The 17,631-nt window shown below is 62.0% G+C and overlaps 1 protein-coding gene across 1 annotated transcript; it reads left to right on the plus strand.

Annotated features, from left to right (window-relative positions):
- Positions 1-2,426: 2,426 nt before the first annotated feature.
- On the plus strand, positions 2,427-15,096 carry RGS14 (regulator of G protein signaling 14). Its single transcript, XM_054568021.1, has 15 exons — positions 2,427-2,471; positions 9,110-9,131; positions 9,305-9,483; positions 9,847-9,939; positions 10,025-10,168; positions 10,545-10,688; positions 10,803-10,914; positions 11,231-11,343; positions 11,751-11,954; positions 13,688-13,764; positions 13,994-14,120; positions 14,216-14,297; positions 14,403-14,449; positions 14,526-14,640; positions 14,894-15,096. The coding sequence occupies exons 1-15, from the start codon at positions 2,427-2,429 to the stop codon at positions 15,094-15,096; spliced, it is 1,707 nt and encodes a 568-aa protein (XP_054423996.1).
- The last annotated feature ends 2,535 nt before the right edge of the window (positions 15,097-17,631 follow it).

The following is a 17,631-nucleotide window of genomic DNA, read 5'->3' on the forward strand; positions in this document are numbered from 1 at the left end:
GATGAGAGAGGGCAAGGCCTGAGCCAGGACGGTCTCCACAGGCAACGGGGTCAGAAATCCCACAGGAAGACTAGACATCAGTAAGTGATTCCCTGTGGAAAGGCAGGGACAGAGCAGTTGAGAACAGTGTTCTGTGGAGTGGAGGTACCGCGCCACACCTGTGGAGTGAAGAAAAGTAGAGGAGGACTAAGAGGTGGGAAGTCCCAGGTTTTCTGGGGCCCCTGGGGTGAAGATGTGGTCAGAAGTGAAACTGGCATCCATGGCGGAGAGGTAGGGAGAGGCATCTCTCAGTAGCCAGGGAGGACGACCTTGGGGGGTCCCAGGCAGAGCTCGCGGTTGGGCCTCTTCGGGGAGGAAGGGGCACTGTTGGCACCTGGGCTGGTGGTGGTCCAGGCCCGACTCCTGGCACCGCAAGCACACGTGTTCACAGCTTAGCCCATCTCCAACTTGATGTGTAACCTTGGGCAACTCACATCTCTCTGAGTTTCAGTTTCCTGATCTGTAAAATGGGAATAATGAGAACTAATCACAAAGAGGTTGTGAGGATCAAATGAGGTCAGTTCCAGAGAAAACTCTGTAAATTGTGAAGCCCCCTCTGAAGCGCAGGCTCAGAGCCACGGCACCGCACGCAGGCAGGCAGGCTCCACTTACGGCACACACTCGGCGGCTCCCTCGCAGGCACATGCACACTGTCACGTACCTTGCTAAAACCACCATGGGCAGTGTTCCAGACCCAAAAGCAACCCCTCATACACACACCAAGTCTGAATGACTCCCTCTGTCTGGGTGGCCTGGAGCAAGGTGTCTGGAAGGAGGCGGATCAGGGCTGGATGAAGAGGTGATTTAACTGGGGCAATGCTAGCTGCTATGACAAATAAACCCGAATGTGTGTAATGGCTTGAAGTTTATTTCTTGCTCCTGTAACAGTCCAAGGCTGCTGTTTCTGGTTCATGGGTGGCTTGCCTTCGAGCACTAACGCAGGGACCCAGGCTTCTTCCTTGTCGTGGCTCCACAATCCCCTGCAGCCTCATCACCTTCTGCGTGCAGCCAGCTGAAGGGACCAGAGAGTGTGGCGAGCACGTACTACTTCAAAGCGCTGGTCCAGAAACAGCACACACCCTTCCACTCACACTCAGTTGCGGGGAGCTAGTCACATGGCCACACATGACTGAAGGGAGCCTGGGGGATTAAACCGCAGCCATGTGCCCAGGAAGAAAAGAACATGAATTTGTGGTGAATAACAAGTCTCTGTCACCAAGGTCTTCAGATCATAGCCTTAGAAGGGGGTGGGGTATAGAGGGTAGAATATGGAAGGGGGGTGTCACCTTTTCCCTGAAGAGAGAGGGGCCCAAACTGGAGTGGTGGGTCACTTGAAGGCTCTAAGTCCGTGCATAAAGTAGTGGGAACATGCGTGTATAAGAAAGAGGTGAACTGAGGATTCTGGCTAAAGGGCCCAAGTTCACCTGGGACGGGGCCAGGCCGAGAGGGCAGGGTGCCACCCCTCAGTTGACAGGGCTCTGCCGAGCTGGGATTCGTATGTGAGCAAGGGGAGGGTGAATGCACATGCGTCTTTGGGCACAGAAGCCGCTGCTCCATGCCCCTGCCCATGTGGGCAGGCGTGGGCATGCACATGCGCTGTGCGCAGGCGTGACTGTCCACGTGCCCGTCCACAGGACTGTGAGTGCAGACGACTGAACACCGGGTACTCCTTATGAAGGGGAGCCTGTGTGTTTATGACATGCGCACCTGAATGGTCTGTGTGCGCATGACCATGCATGTAAGGTGTCCATCTGTCTGCACACCGGGACACATGCCTGGGAAGAGTCTAGGGACAGAGGTAGTAACTGTACTGGCACAGCTGCCTGGCGGAGGGGTGCTGAGTATGTACGTGCCCAGCACGCAGCAGGTGTGAGATAAGTGCGTGCTGAGGAAAGTCCATGTGTGGCCGCTTGGTGCACTTCTCGTACGTACACACGTGTCCGCGGAGCCCTTGCTAGGTTGTCCAAAGTTGCCTAGGTGTGTGCGAGTGCCCTTCTCGGTGCCCAGACATGACCTTGGAGCTCCTGGGGCTGGGCCAGACCGGGCTGGGCTCCTTTCTGGACACACGGAGGCCTCTGCCACGTGTTGGTGTCTGCGTGGGGTGCTGCAAGGTTGTGTTGGCGGCGTGTGTATGTGAATGTGTGTGTAGGAAGAGGCGTTCACTCTCTCAGGCCTTGCTTTTTTCTGTGGTTCCGTTTCTATAGAGACACTTCCTGTGGCAGAGAAAAGAGGTAGTGAGCTGGTGTTTCAGGATGTGAGGGCCCACGGGAGCAGAGCTGGGCTCTATCCGCGCCTGCCTGCCGCCCGGCAAGCTCTGGCCTCGGCGTGCTGCCCACGGTCCCCATGGTGGGCGCCCCCTGTGCCGGGGACCGGTGAACAGCGGAGGCATGCCAGGGAAGCCCAAGCACCTGGGCGTCCCCAACGGGCGCATGGTGAGTGTAGGCTCCAGGCCAGGCCTGCGGGGAGGGATGGGCGCGCCCAGGGTGGAGCCCCGGAGCACACCCAGCAGGGCTAGGCAAAAGCCTGCATGTTGCTAGCGGGTGGAAGAACTTGGGTACAGACAGCAGGCAGTGGGACCTGGTGCTCTCATCCCAGGACCTTCCAGAGTGGCCTGCTGGGGACCCGGGGCGACCCTGGGGACCAGACCAGAGCACACAGGCTTCTGGTCCAGCCCCACCGCTCCCTCTTCTGCTACTCTGGCACCATCTGGGGCTGCTTTTGGCATGCCCCTTGCCCCCTGCACACCCCCATGGTGGCCCAAGCCCCCACACCTCGTTGAGCCTCAGCCCTCCCCTCCTCAGCCCATGTTCTGATGGCCAAGGTCAGGCAAGGGGCAGCGCTCGCTGGGTCACTGCTCTGCAGCTGGACCTGCTCCAGGGGCTTCCTGCCAGAACTGGCGGTCGTTGGCCAGCCTGGGGTGGCTCAGAAGGGTCAGGCCAGGTTGGTCAGCTTGTCTGTTCTATTCTCGGGCTACCAGGAAAGGTAGGGGTAGCTGGGCTCTAGGATGCCCTGGCTGCTGCCACCCCACCCCCTAAATGCTCTCCCTGGCTGCTTGGACCCCGGGTCGAGCTGCACTTGTAAGGTCCAGCTTCTTTATTCATTCAACAGACGGGGCAGGTTGTGCTGGGCCTCCCTTCTCTCCCTAGGATACCAGCCCATTTGGCAGGTCCCTAGTCCCTCCTGACAACCCCAGAAAGGCCAGATTGCCAAAGCCTCCTACCAGGGCCCAGCCTACTATTGTGGAACAAAGACAATGGGCCTAGGGAGGTCTGGGTTCCAGTCCAGCTCTGTTCTTCCTTACTAGGGGATCCTCTCTGACCCTTGGTCTCTTCCTCTGTAAAATGAGGAGAATAGAACAGATCTCAAGATCCTGTTGAGATGATTAAGTGGAATAATGAATACGAGGCCCCTGACCCGTGGTGAGGGCTCCATAAATGCCAGCCCAATCCCCCCTTCATTATCAGCCCCTCTTCAAGGACCCTCTGCCTCACCCAGAGGGTGAGCTACGCCCAACGCCACTCCTGCCCCCTAATCCTCAAGATCTGTTTTCATCGCTCCTTCTTCAAGCATCTTTCTTGCCCAGCCCCAGGCTAGCCGGGTGGGAGACTGGCAGACCCCTCCAAGTTGGCCCAGCCGCCCACCATCACCCAGCTGAAAGTTCAGGAGCCTGTGGGCCTCGCTCTCCTAGCCCAGAGGCATGACACTTGGGCGTCCAGGCCAAGGGGGACCATGCCCACTCCCATGCCCGCCCAGGCAGCAGCTCAGGGGCCCAGAGACACGCCCTGCCTCTGCCCTTCCCTGGTCTACTATGTTTGCTCTGCCCGAAGTCACTCGGAACCAGGAGGGCACCCACGCTCTGCCCCCGGCCTCAGCAACCCACAGGCTTTCCTCTCGGCAACCTGCTCACACGGGCTTGTCTTTGCCCATCCTGGGCCTGTTCTGAATGTTGTGTGCCACCTCTGGGAATCCCAAGAGCCACAGATGGCCTCTTGCTGGTCATTGGGAGCTTCCTGAGGCCATGCTCAGCTAATATGGAGGGGACGGACGGGCATCGGTGGCCACAGCAGGGATGAGCGTGGCGAGGCGCCTGTGAGCCAGGCGTCCGCCCCTTCCGTGAATCACCTCCTGCTGGAGGCTTGGAGGAATGAACGCCTTGCTGAGCGCAGCCAGCGGGGCAGAGGGGCCCACATTGGAACCCAGCCAGTCTGACTCAATGCCAGGGCTCCTCCACCCCCCCGAAACTGCCTGGCTCTGTCCTCCCCCACCTCCCCCAGCTGCCACCCCATCCTCCGTCATTCCCTGCAGAGGCAGTTTCATTTGTCAGCCTTGTCTTTCTGCCACTCAGCATGTCAGGCAGTTGCAATGAAACATGTCACTTAGAGATGACTTCCAGCCCCCCGTCCCAGAGATGCCTCCACATAGCCCCAACCGCCACTTCATTTGTCCACTCATTCATTCAACAACCCCTCCGAGGGCCTGCTCTGTGCCGGCCCTGTCCCAGGCTCTCAGGACCAGGCCCATCATCCCGCCCCCTGCCCTCAGGCGGCCCCCCACCTGGTGAGACACATGGGCCCAAACACAGAGTAAAATCCCGGTTTGGGTAAAAGCAGCTGGTCAGGGACCGAGGAGGCGTGAGGGGCCTGGGAGGGAGAGCCAGCCTCCCCTCTCGCTTGGTGCACTGTGGCCTGGAAGGAGCCCTAGAAGGGCGTGCCAGCTGAGGCGGGCATGGCGTGGGGACACTGGGAGGGACGGTCATCGTGTTCTCTCGCTCTTGGGAGGCCCACTTAATCTTCCGCACCTGACAAGGAGATGGGCAAGGCAGCGCCCACTGCACCTCTGGGCCACCTGAGCGACATGTGGCCTCGCAGAGGGGCCGAGCCTGGGTCAGCTCCCCGGGGCTGGCGCAGACGGACCGGCCAGGCTCCCGGGGTTCCTGTGGGTGTCTCCAGGCCTTGGTTCCCCAAGCTAGGATGAAAGGGACGCTGGTTATACAAATGCACTCAGTGCATCAGCCCTCCCTTCGAGGTCCGACGCCCCCCAGGGTCAGGGTTCAGGAGGAGTCCCTGGGCCTTTACCCCGATGGACTTCGCCCACCTGTGGCCCAAGAGCTGAGGCCCTGGGCCTCCCAGCTCCCCCGGCAGGTCTCCTGTCCACCCTGGGAGGCAGCTTCGTAGAGGGAAGGCCTCAGGCTCCAGGGTCAGGCGCGCTTGGGTTCCAGTTTCACCCCGGCCACGTCACAGCTGCGAGACTTTGGACCCAGGTGTCCTCACCTGAGAGATGGGAGGAATAATAGCTGCCGCACAGGGTCAGGATGCGAGGACAGGGTGAGAACAGTCAGAGTGCCTGTCACACAACCGGGGCTCAGGAAATGCCAGGCCATCCTCGCCTCAGCGTTCTTAAGTAGCAGCGGCTCCCCGGGGCCCATCTCCTAAGAAAAAGTTCGGCAAACACGATGCCTGACCTTGGATTGGGGATGCTGGTGGCCACCACGCCCTTCCTCATCCTCGCTTCCCCTTTTCTCACTATTCGCGCACCACTTCTCCCCAGGCAGGCCGGGTGGGGCTAGGCCAGCCCGGCTCAGCACAACTTCCCCAGGCCTGGGAGCCTGGGAGCCTGAGAACCTGGCAGGTAGGAGCAGCTCAGCAGGGGGTCAGCGGAGCGCCTGCCTAACCCTAACCTGCCGGCCTTGTGCCAGCCACTTTCACCTGCGGGCCTTTTGTCCCACCCAGCAGCCCCAGCAGGATGGGAAAGCTGAGCCCCACGCTATCAAAGGGGACACTGAGGCCCAAAGAAAGGAGGTCACTTGCCCTGGCCTAGTGGAACTGGAACTGGCCTCCGGCTCCACCCCTGCAGCCCCTGGATCTCCTGTCCCTATCCTGTCTCAGCCTCAACTGCACAGATCAGCCACCAGTGGGGCGGGAGGGGCTCAGGAAGGTGAGCTGCAGGCTCACAGGGGGCGTGTTCACAGGTGGAGCCCCCTGGGCAGGCGGAGGAGGGCTGCCCCAGGCCCTGAGGGCTGCTCCCGGCCAGGAGGGTGCTCCGGGGGTGGGAGTGCGGTCCATTCCCTCCAACAACCCAAGCCTGTGACCCAGGAGCTACCAGACTGACGGGGGCAGGGGCGGGGTGGGGGGGGGGTGCGGGGAGGCCCAGATATGGGCGGGCAGAAGCTGGGTGGGCGGAGGGGCTCGGCCCCTGGTGTCTAGGGAAGGCTGAGGTCAATGGGCAGCGGCTGGAGAGCCCTTGGGTAGGGGAGCAGAAGCAGATTACCAGCCAAAGGAAACAGCAAAGCAGGAAGCAGGAGTGTGTAGGGGTGAGGGAAAAACAGAAAAGTTTGATAAAGTGGAGGGCGGAGGGGAGGAGGAGGGAAAGAGGGAGGCTGCTGGTGTGCGGTAGTCAGGTGCCGGCTGCAGCTCTAGCCCAGCACCTGCTCCGCCTCCCCGGGGCGGGGGGCGGGGGGCGGGTGGGGACCAGGGGGCCAGCCCCACGTAAAAACACACACAGCACAGAATCACACAACGTAACAGTTAGGGCTGGCTTCGGGCGGGGAGCCTTTGCCCTCTCCGGGGTCCCGGCTCGCCCCAGCAGCCATGGGGGCTCTGGGCATGGGAAGGGCTGAGTCTCAGGCGGCAGGGCGGGCCAGAAGCTGCGGGGGACTGAAGGAGGCAGGACCCAGCGGCCCCTTGGAGGGAGGGGGAGGGGAGTCAGGACGGCTCCGGAGACCTTGGGGGCGGGCTCTGACCGTTCTATGAGCCTGGGGGCACCGCAGAGACAGCGGCCTGGGCAGGCAGGTGGCCGGAAGGGAAAGAGCAGGCTGGAAGGGACTCGCAGCACGCACACAACCCAGCAGCTGGGACTTTCTCCTGCAGCTGTGAGTGTGACCCGCACAAAGGACAGAGCGTCAGATGGGGGAGAGCAAAGGCGGGAGCGAGAGGCTCGAGCGGGCTGGGGGCGCTCGGAGCGATTCCAGGACGAGCCACGCCCTTCGAAAACTTTCCCTCCTCCTCCGCTGCGTCCCACCGTCGCGGCGCTCCTGGCCGGAGCGGAGGCTCGGGGAGGGGACCGCGGCCATGAAACTAGAAAAGGGCAGGGCCAGGGTCTGAATTCGGGTCTGACGGGCCCTGACACCTGCGCTCTTCCTCCGTGGCTGTCCCGCCAACTCGAAAGTGGGAGCAGGGTCGGCCACCGATACTAATGCAACAACAGCAGTAATGTCCGCTGAATAGTCACACATGCCAGAGAGCGTCCTGAGTTCTTTATATATATGTTTAACTTACTCACAGCGACCCTTCGAAGTCAGGGCCATGACAGTATTTGCTCCATTTGTATAGAGGAAGAAACTGGGGCACAGAGAGGTGAAGCACCCTGACCAAGGTCACACAGCACAGATTTAAATTCACGCGGTCTGGGCGGCACCTGCTTCCATAAGTAACACAAATGCATCCAACTGGCCCCAGGGACCTCTGAGGAGGGCTGAGCCCCTCCTTGGCACGGGTTGCCGCTCTGTGCTGGCCAAGGTTGCCATGCTGGAAGCAGCTCAGGGTGGCTGGGGCATAAAGCTGGGGTTTGCTGTAAAACTCCTGGTTTTTAAATGCGGGAACCTTTTTAAATGTAAAAAGAAAAAAAAACATTCAAAGAGCCAAGACATTAGTGATGTCTCACATACCTGCAGGCCAGTGGCAGCCCACTGTGCGTGACATCCGGCGGGAGTGGGAAGGAGAGGGAGGCTGCAGCCAGGAGGGCAGGGGGGGCTCCCTAGGGGGGGGCTGCAGACCTGCTTCCAGTGGGGAAGGAAAGGAGGGGCAGGTGGTGGAAGCTCCCATGACGGGGCCCAGTGAAAATGTAGGCAGTGAGAGGGAGGGAGGCACTGGGAATGACTCAGCCCTGGTGTTGGGAGCTCAGGTGATGGGAAGAAAGATGAGAGGCAGGGAAGCTGGTTGGGTGCCCTGCTGTGGTGGTGGCAGAGGTGGCTCCCATTTGGGACTGGATGAATTTGAAGGGCGTGCGGGACATGGGGGCGGAGACGTTAGCGGGAAATTGGCTTTGTGTTTGGAGCAGAGGAGACGTGAGTGGAAGAAAGGGTCCAGGACGGAGTCGGGGAGGGGTAGAGGCCACCTTGCGGGGGTAGGAGATGACAAGGAAGCTGGAGGAGCTGCTAGGAAGGTGGGGAGACCAAGCAAGAGTCATTCTGAAAGGAAGGCTGTTCTGTTTCACTAGTGGTTGGGATTCCCGGAGAAGCTGGAGTTGGGCGTGGAGGGGCGGAGGGAGCGTGGAGTTGGCCGCTACGGCAATGCTGCTCACAGTGTGGTCCGTGGACCAACAGCGTCAGCATCATCTAGGACCTTGTTAGCGATGGAGAGTCCCAGGCCCCACCCTGGACCTACCCAACCTGTATCATCTGAGGCGGACCCCTCCAGGGTCTCTGGTGCACGCTGAAGTTTGAGAGCCCCCGCTCTGTGCTATAAAACAGCATCCTGTGCTCTGCCCACGGGGGGTGGGACCCGAGGGAGAACCTGGTCCACAAGAGCAAACAAAAGTGGCAATAAGGGTCATCAGCTACAGAGGCTCCTTTCAAAGACAACAGCAAATGTTGGTATAGCGCGTACCACACGCTGGCCACTGTTCCAGATGCTGCAAACACTTTAAATTGATTTGGTCCTCACAAGAGCCCCTGGAAGTAAGTTACTGTGATTATCACCATCCTCTATTTCCAGATAAAGGCAAACAAGTAACTGGCCCTCAGTCATACAGCTAGTGGCAGAGACAGGATTCAGAGTCTGTGCTCCTGCGCGCCATGCCGTATAGCTGGGCTACCAGCAGGTGCTGGAGGAGGGAGGCGGGGCAGCTGGAGGACACCAGGCAGAAGTTGCAAAGCACAGGGGTTGACACGTGATGGCAGGGGAGCCGGAACAGCCTGAGCAACACCTTGAATGGCAGTGACCCGGCTGGGAATGCCCAGCATGGCCCTCCAGCCAGGGGAGGACACAGCGCCAGGCCTGGGGGCTGGGCGCAGGCTGCTCCTGGAGAATCCATCCCGGGCTCTACTCTCATTTCTGCCTCCGGTCTCTCGTAGGTTGTGGCTGTCTCAGACGGAGGTAAGCGACAGGGCGCGTGGAGGAAGCCTGGTTAGGGGTGCGGGATGGCGTCTGGAAATGGGACGGGATACCCCCGCCTCCTGCTGTCTTTTCAGGGGAAGCATCTGTGGGTGGGGTCGGTCCAAGAGCCTGGGAGGCCACAGGGCTCACTGCCACTTGTCTACCCCCCGCAGAGCTGAGCAGCACGGCGCCGCCCCAGCGCCAAGGCGAGGGCCGAGGCAGCTCCCTCAGCATCCACAGCCTCCCCAGCGGTCCCACCAGCCCCTTCCCCACGGGGGACCAGCCCGTGGCCAGCTGGGGCCTGTCCTTCGAGCGGCTGCTGCAGGACCCACTGGGCCAGGCTTACTTCACTGTAAGCCCTAGGGTGGGATGGGGGCGGATGGCAGGCGGGTGGGGGGGCATGAGTGGAGCTTCAGCCTGGCCAGTGGGACCCCTCTCTCAGCTGTCTTTCCCACAGCTTTTCCTTGGCATCCACGTCCTCTTCTCCCAGCTGGGAACTTTGCTTCTCTCTGTCCTTGTCCCTGCCTCTCATTTTGTCTCTGTGCATCTGGTTTGGCCCCGTCCGTCTGTCTGGCTTGGCTTCTTGGCCTCGAGTCTCTGTCCCAGCCTCTCTGACCCTGACTGGGTCTCTCGCTCTTGGCTGCCTTCTCCTTCTTACACACACACCCAACTCTCCACCACCATTCATCCCCCACCCTCCCACCCCCGCCGCCAGGAGTTCCTGAAGAAGGAATTCAGTGCCGAGAACCTGACTTTCTGGAAGGCCTGCGAGAGCTTCCAGCAGATCCCTGCCAGCGACACCCAGCAGGTTGGGGGAAGAGGGAGCTGAGGCAGAGAGGTGGGACCCGGGCCTGGGCGGTGCCCCTGACCTTCACCTGTCCCTCCTGCCCCAGCTCGCTCAGGAGGCCCGCAGCATCTACCAGGAGTTCCTGTCCAGCCAGGCACTGAGCCCCGTGAACATCGACCGTCAGGCCTGGCTCGGTGAGGAGGTGCTGGCCGAGCCCCGGCCGGACATGTTCCGGGCACAGCAGCTTCAGGTGAGGGGGCGTGGCTTTGGAAGGGAGCGCAAGGAGCAGAGGCGGGGCCAGACCCAGGGGCGGAGACTGAGCCCCGCAGCGTAGGGGATGAGGAGTGGGGTGGGAAGGGACAAATATGATTCATTGTGGGCTTAGAGACAAGTAAATGCGGACAGGGCGCTGCTCCGAGGTAACGATCCCAGGCTGCGGAGAAGGCGGGGCCAGGGCGGAGCCTAGCCACGGTAGGGGCGTGGTGTAGTGAGGTGGGTGCGGTCAAGGGTCTGGGCCTTGGAGGTGAGCGGGAGGGGCCGGGGCTTCCTCCCTAGGTGAGGGACCAGGCCAACTCCCCGGGCCGGGCCTGGGACCCCGGCTCACCGCCGCGGCGCCTACCCCGTAGATCTTCAACTTGATGAAATTCGACAGCTATGCGCGCTTCGTCAAGTCTCCGCTGTACCGCGAGTGCCTCCTGGCGGAGGCGGAGGGGCGCTCCCTCCCGGACCCTGGCTCCTCGCGCCTCGGCAGCCCCGACGCCGCCAGGAAGGTGCGGACGAGGGGCTGTGGGGCGCGGGGGCCCGGTGCAGATCTGCGGGGTTGTCCGGGGTCTGCGTGCGGGCTGGGGCCCGGCCCGGTGCCAGCGCCTTCCCTGTGCCCGCAGAAGCCGAAGCTGAAGCCCGGGAAGTCACTGCCACTTGGCGTGGAGGAGCTGGGTCAGCTGCCGTCCGCCGAGGGCCCCGGGGGCCGTCCGCTCCGCAAGTCCTTCCGCAGGGGTGAGGGCAGGAGCGGGCCTCCGAGAAGAGGGGGCGGGAGTGTAGGCAGGCCTTGAGAACCCCCGTTCCAACTACTTGTCCCGCAGTTTGTGGAAACCGGCAAGAATGCAGGGCCCTGTGGCCACCGCGTTCCCCCTGTGGTTTGGTTCCCACACTAGACCCCTGCAGCCTGGGAAGCCCCCTACGTAGCGAGGCTTGCAGGACCCCAAACCGCGTTAGACCCACGCGGGAGAGCTCCAGAGGGGCCGCCCGCCAAGGAGGGGCCTCCGCCGGGGGTGGGGACGCTGCCCTGCTCACTGCGCACTGCTCCCTCCAGAGCTGGCGGGCACGGGGGCAAATTCGGCCTCGAGACGAGAGTCCCAGGGCTCCCTCAACTCGTCGGCCAGCCTGGACCTCGGCTTCCTTGCCTTTGCCAACAGCAAATCTGAGGTGAGCGACTGCTGGAGGAGACCAAGTGCGGACTAGGGTCCCTTTGAGTGGCCGCCATCATTCCCAGCCACCACCCCCACTTGCATGTCCGCCACTTGCTCCCCGCAGCCAGTTCCTTCGCCTCCTTACTTTCTACCTGCCCTCACCGCAACGGGCCCCCTGCAGCCGATGTGTGCGTCCGCTTGGGCGTCCAGGTGCACGCAGTGGGTGTGGGTGTGGGTGTCGGTGGGTGGACTGCCCTCTGGGTGCCTGTACGCTTAGCTGTGCACACACGTGTTTCTATAGGAGGACAGGTGTGCTCTTCGGCGAGTGTGCCTGTGTGCACGTGTGTGCCCCAGTGAGCCCACCTGTCTGCATGTTCTTGAATGTGTACACATGACCTCCCTACCACTCCTGCCCTGAACTAGAGCCATCGGAAGAGCCTCGGGAGCTCAGAAGGGGAGAGCGAAAGCCGGCAAGGGAAGTACTGTTGCGTGTACCTGCCCGATGGCACAGCCTCCTTGGCCCTGGCCCGACCTGGCCTCACCATCCGTGCCATGCTGGCAGGCATCTGTGAGAAACGAGGCCTCTCTCTGCCTGACATCAAGGTCTACCTGGTGGGCAACGAGCAGGTACGAACCTGGCCTGGACCCCACCTCCAACTCCCCTTCTGATCCAGATCCCAACCCCATTCCTGTCTCTGCTCAGCTATGACCTCAACCCCAATTCCATTCCTAATCCCCTGACCGACCCTAATTCTAACCCTACCCCCTATCCTCACCCCCTTCTTAACTCCAGCCTCTTCCCACCACACCCCTCTCCGCACCCCCTCCTCACTCGAACTCAGCTATCGACTCCCAGCTTCCAAAAATCCTGGCCCCACCCACCCCGCCCTGGTTCCCCAGCTCCACCCACTGCCCTCACTCAGAGGGCTTTGGGCTGAAGAGTAGGAAGACCCCCTGCTGAAGGAGGGTTTTTCCCAGCACACCTAGCTCAGGCTGCCCATCCCTGAAATCACTGTTTGGGGGAGCCCTCGCCTCCTCTGCCACCAGGAGTGCCCAGCTGCACCTAACCCGTGAAAACTTTCCTTTAGGTGCAAACTAGCCTAGCTTTAAAAGGGAGTCTAGGGGGATACTCACTGGTAAGGGGGATCTAAAGGAAGAATGCTGCATCCCAGGAGACCCGCCAGGGTTCCGTTCACCCCGTAGACAAGTCCTAAAGCCCTGCCAGGTGGGCGGGCAGAGGGACCTGGGCCTAAGCTCTGCCCTCCAGGTCTACTGGTTGGAGGTGAGCCAGGCAGGATATGCTCAGGGAGGAGGAGTCAAACCTCCAGAGGGTTTCTGGGGTGAGGTAGGCATTTCTGGTTGGTCCCAGGAAGGCTTCCTGGAAGAGGCAGCCATTGATGAGGATGAGAAGGCGATTGCTCTTTCTGAGCTGTGAGGGGAGGACATTCCAGGCAGAGCGAAGAGCTTAATCAGTGACCTGGAGGTGGGCGAGAAGCGCAGGGCGTGCTCAGGGGCCCGGAGCATGGGAGTGGGAGGGCAAGAGTGGGGAGAGCTCTGCCCATTCGCCCAGGCCGCCCGAGCAGGCTCGCAGCCCAGGTGGACTTTCCTGACCGCTAAATGTAACTTTACCCCCCACACTCCACCTGTCCCTGCAGCACACACAGGCCTGTGGCAGGGTGGAGGCCGCCTACCCGCCCCCAGCTGGCACAGCTGGCGGAGCCTCTGGGGGCAGCAGTCAGTCACTGCAGCTTCTGTCTGCGGGCCTCCCGTGCCAGGCGCTGTGACAGGCATTTGCGTCCTCCAGTCCTCGCGGCAGACTTGGGGAGAGAGCCCCTTTGCAGTGAGGAGACAAGACGTGTCCTTAGGAGGTGGGGTTGGGGAGAAGTGGACAAATGTCCAAAAAGCGACACAGTAGCTTGTCCAAAGGTGCGTGGTGAGGGAGGAAACACATCCAGGTGGTCTGGGTGGGTTTCACATGCCTGCGGGACAAGGGACAGCTGTCCCGCAGGCAGAGCCTGTCCTGGCCCAGGAAGAGGCGCCCAGTGATCCGGCCCCTAAACCTGCCCCTTACCCAGGCAACCCCTTTACCGTGTCGTGCCCACCCCCTCGCATGGTTCCCATAACTCCCTTCCTTCTGCAAGTGTGTCCAGCATCCTTGCCAGCCTTCTCCGTGGCCTTGGCTGTGCCAGGCTCCACCCCCAGCCTGGTCTCTACCGCATCAGCATCTCTGTGGCTCACCTGCCTATCTGCCCTTCCCTCTAAACTTCAGGGCAGCCACTGAAGAAGGGAAGGTGGTTCCCTCGGACCACGGGGGTCACTAGGGGTGGGGGAGGGACTCAGACCCTGCCTGGCGTCTGCAGAAGGCCCTGGTCCTGGATCAGGACTGCACCGTGCTGGCGGACCAGGAAGTGAGACTGGAGAACAGGATCACCTTCCAGTGAGTGCCCCTCCCTCGAGGCTTGGGCCGGGGACCCCGTTCCAGCTGCAGTTCTTCCCTGCAGGTCCCGCCCCTTGCTCTAACCCCTCCCCTTGGGCTAAGTCCCCACCCCAAGCTGGCCCTTCCCCCTGATTTAGGCTCTGCCCCATCCCGGGGCTGGCGGGTGTGGGTTGGGAGGAGAGGCGGGGTCGGCCCTTCCGCCCTTTCGCAGCGGGAGGGTCCCGTGCAGCCTCGAGTTGGCGGCGATACAGCGCTTGGTGCGGATCTCCGCCAAGCCCACCAAGCGGCTGCAGGAGGCGCTGCAGCCCATCCTGGCGAAGCACGGCCTGAGCCCGCAACAGGTGGAACTGCGCCTGGTGAGCCGGCGGGGCCGCGGGGCTGAGGCTGGGGCAGGGGCGGAGCGGCGGGGAGCGGGCTTCCTGTCCCCCAGGCTGCTGACCTGTCCCCGCAGCCAGGCGAGAAGCAGCCGCTGGATCTGGGGAAGCTAGTCAGCTCAGTGGCGGCCCAGAGACTGGTTTTGAACACTCTCCCAGGTAGGGGATGTTGGCTTGGGGCGTGGCCCCCGGGGCCGGCTCCGATCAAAGAGTAAGGGGGTCCAGGTGGGAGGCAAACACAAGAGATGGCGCTCTCTGCCGCAGGTGTGAAGATTTCCGAAGCCCCGGACGCATCCCCCTGCCACGGCCAGGTGAGGGGGGAGGGAGGGAGCTTTAGCCCGCTACACCTCCCCTCCTGGTTGTGGCTCTGACCCCACGTTCTCACAGCGCGCGCCGCCTAGAACGGAGGACAAAGCCTCTCACCCTCCCCGGCTGCTGCTCAGCTGCCCGGCAGAGGAGCCCAGCAGTGTCACTGGGAAGCGACAGACCTGTGACATCGAAGGTACATGGGGGATGGTGGGGGACAGAGGCCTGAGGGGTTGGCACCACTGAGGTGGCATCAGGGGACTGGACGTCATTGGAGCTGGAATAAGAGGACGGGAGGTCACTGGGGTTGGGGGGCCAGCCAGGCTGGGGTGGGGGGGCACTGGTGCTGGGGTCAGGCCGGCTGTGGCCATAGTATGGGCAGCAGGACGGTGGTGGACTGCAGTGGGCAGCTCCGTGCAGGTGGCCCCTGACTCTGTGGCCACCCCCAGGCCTGGTGGAGCTGCTGAACCGGGTGCAAAGCAGTGGGGCCCATGACCAAAGGGGACTTCTGCGCAAAGAGGACCTGGTGCTTCCAGAATTTCTGCAGCTGCCTGCCCAAGGGCCCCCCTCCCAGGATGCCCCCCCACAAACTGAACCATCTGCCCAGCCTGAGGGGGACCCCTCGGGCTGCACTGCGCACTCGGCCCTCTGACCGCTGTCCCGCAGCCCAGCCTGGCCGCACGGCACCCCCCAGGCCAAGCACGCCACGGCCCTGCTCTGCATGCCCTGTCTGTGCCGTGAGTGTCCCTGGCTCCTTCCTGCCACCGGCTGGCTGGAAGGAAGAGCCACACGTGTGTGTGGAGAGGGGCTCCGAGTAGCCACGCCCCACAGCCGCCACCACGTGGTCCCTCACAAGCTCGCGCACCCATCCCCTGAAGCCGGCTGCTGGGGGGAGGTGGGGCTCCCTCCTTCCTTCCCCCACCCCATGCGGGCTTGCCCGGCACAGGGGCCGGTGTTGGCAATGCCAGCCTCCCCGCCCTGTGCCAAGCCTCCTCAGGGAGCTGGAGGAGGGGCAGGCCCCTCCTCAGGGCGACGGTAGGAGCCAGGCCTGGGGGTGCAGGTAGGCAGCCCCTCCCTCTGCCCACTGGACTCTACAGGACGTGGATTTTCCAGTTGGCTTGGGGCAGCTGGGTTTGTCCTGAATGTATAATATTGTTATTATAATTATTATTATTGTTCTGCCAGGAGGTGTGTTCCTTGTGAATGCTTTACCCACCCACCGCCCCCGCCGCCCTGCGAAAACCGCATTGCCTGTCACTAAGGGCACAGTGCCCGGAAGCTCTTGGGGACCTCAGGATGTACCCCCTGACTTCCTGTTATCAGAACATCTCTTCCTGAGTGCACAAAGTATGGGGGCAGGGGAGGAGAGGACATGAGAGGGGGAGGGGAGGGGTAGACCCCTCCAGGAACCACGATTCTGTCAGGTGTTACCCTGCTGTTCCGTGGGCTCCTGTCTGAGTACAGTGTCTCGTGGCTGTTTCCTGCTTCTCCACGGGACCGAGTGTGTCCCTGCAGGCATGGCTGCAGTTTCTTTGGATGCACTGAAGGCCCTGTAGGGGACACCAGGTATCATTGCAAGGACAGGTTCTGCCCCTTGCCTGCTTTGGCCAGGTGGTCTTCCCTCTCCCCAGGCTGCCAGGGAAACCCCACACAGGGCAGGGGAGCAGGGAAGACCTTCCAGAAGGAGGGCCTCAGCCTACAGGCAGAGGGGCCAGACTCAGTCCTGGCGCTGTGACAGGGGAAGCAAGGGGACACAGGAGCCTCAAGAAGGTCCCTGGGGAGAGAGGGGCCCTCCTGACCAGCTCAACAGGTTGAGCTCCCATCCTCCTCCTAGCTCTTTGCACTGGCTGCCCCCTCTGCCAGGAGCTCCACCACCGCCACGCCCCCGTCCTGTAACTGGAAGAGATGGGGGTATTGCTGGCCCACTGTGCTTTCTCCACAACCCACAGCCGAGCCTTCCTGGAGGGGGGCTTCAGCACTCTGGCCCTCGGTCCATGCCGTTTGGCTGGGTTGCCCCCCAACTGCTGGCGCGAGCTCATGACCCAGACCTGGCCGATCAGTTTCATTCAGGGATGATTCTCTCACCCCATCAGAATCCCAGTCCTGGCCATTTTCTACCTTCTCCTGGGGATTTGTAGAAATGACCCGCAGGGAGAGGACCTCCATGCGAGGGCGGCCCCACAGGGGAGGGGGACGAGGGACGAGGGACGAGGGACGACGCAAGACGGAAGGAGGCGCCTGAAGACAGCCACTTCCCGAGTGGCTCCTGAGGCGAGCCCGCGCGGTCTCTGGATGTGCGTCCTTGCTACTTGCGTGGGGTTGCCAAGGTCTGCAAACACCAAGTCCTGCTTCATTGGAAATCGCCCTAAACGCCTCCTGGGAGCCTTCCCTGGTCACCTGTGCTGTGGTCTAAATGTGCGTGTCCCCTACACTCATATGTTCAGATCCCAGCCCCAGTGCATTGGTGCTTGGAACTGGGGCCTTCGGGAGGTGATTCGGACGGGAGGGTGGAGCCCTCCTGATTGGCCCAGGCCCTCGTAGGAGACCCCAGAGAGCTCCTTCGCCCCTGCCACCAAGAGAGGACATAGTGAGAAGGCGCCATCTGCAGCCTGGAAGGGTCCTCACTGGGCCCCAAGCACACTGCCCCTTCGGCCTCAGGCTTCCCGCCCCGGGAACTGGGGGAAATGCATTTCTGCTGTTTATGAGCCACCCGGTCTCTGGTATTTTTGTTCTAGCAGCCCACGTGGACTATGACATCGAATACGAAGTGCTCCCCAACTTCGCTCTCTACCATTCTACCCAGTTTTTTCCTTTATAACATTCACTCTCCTGTATTTATTCACACTCTGCAGACAACATGATGCAGGGACCTCGACTGTCCTGGTCACCTCTGTGTCCCTTTCCTAGTGGGCTGACAAATGATGCCACAGCCTCAGGGAGTCCTGGCAAAGGACACAGGGACAGCAGGACAGGGGGGATCCCAGGCGGGGGGATCCCAGGCAGGGGGCTGCATGGCACCAGGGTCGCAGTCTGTGGCCAGGGACGGGGGCAGGGAGAGAGCCCGTGTTCCTTCCCTGCTCAGCTGCAGAGCCCCCCACACTTCCTGAGCCTCAGGGTTTCTCCGGGCGGGGGGCAGGAGACACCTTCCATGCCCCAGGGTGGAGAGGCGGGGACACCAGGTAAGAGA

This window comes from Pteronotus mesoamericanus, unplaced genomic scaffold (genome assembly GCF_021234165.1).
Source record: "Pteronotus mesoamericanus isolate MK-2021 breed Mesoamerican mustached bat unplaced genomic scaffold, CSHL_Meso_final contig_2, whole genome shotgun sequence".
Classification (NCBI taxonomy): Eukaryota; Metazoa; Chordata; class Mammalia; order Chiroptera; family Mormoopidae; genus Pteronotus; species Pteronotus mesoamericanus.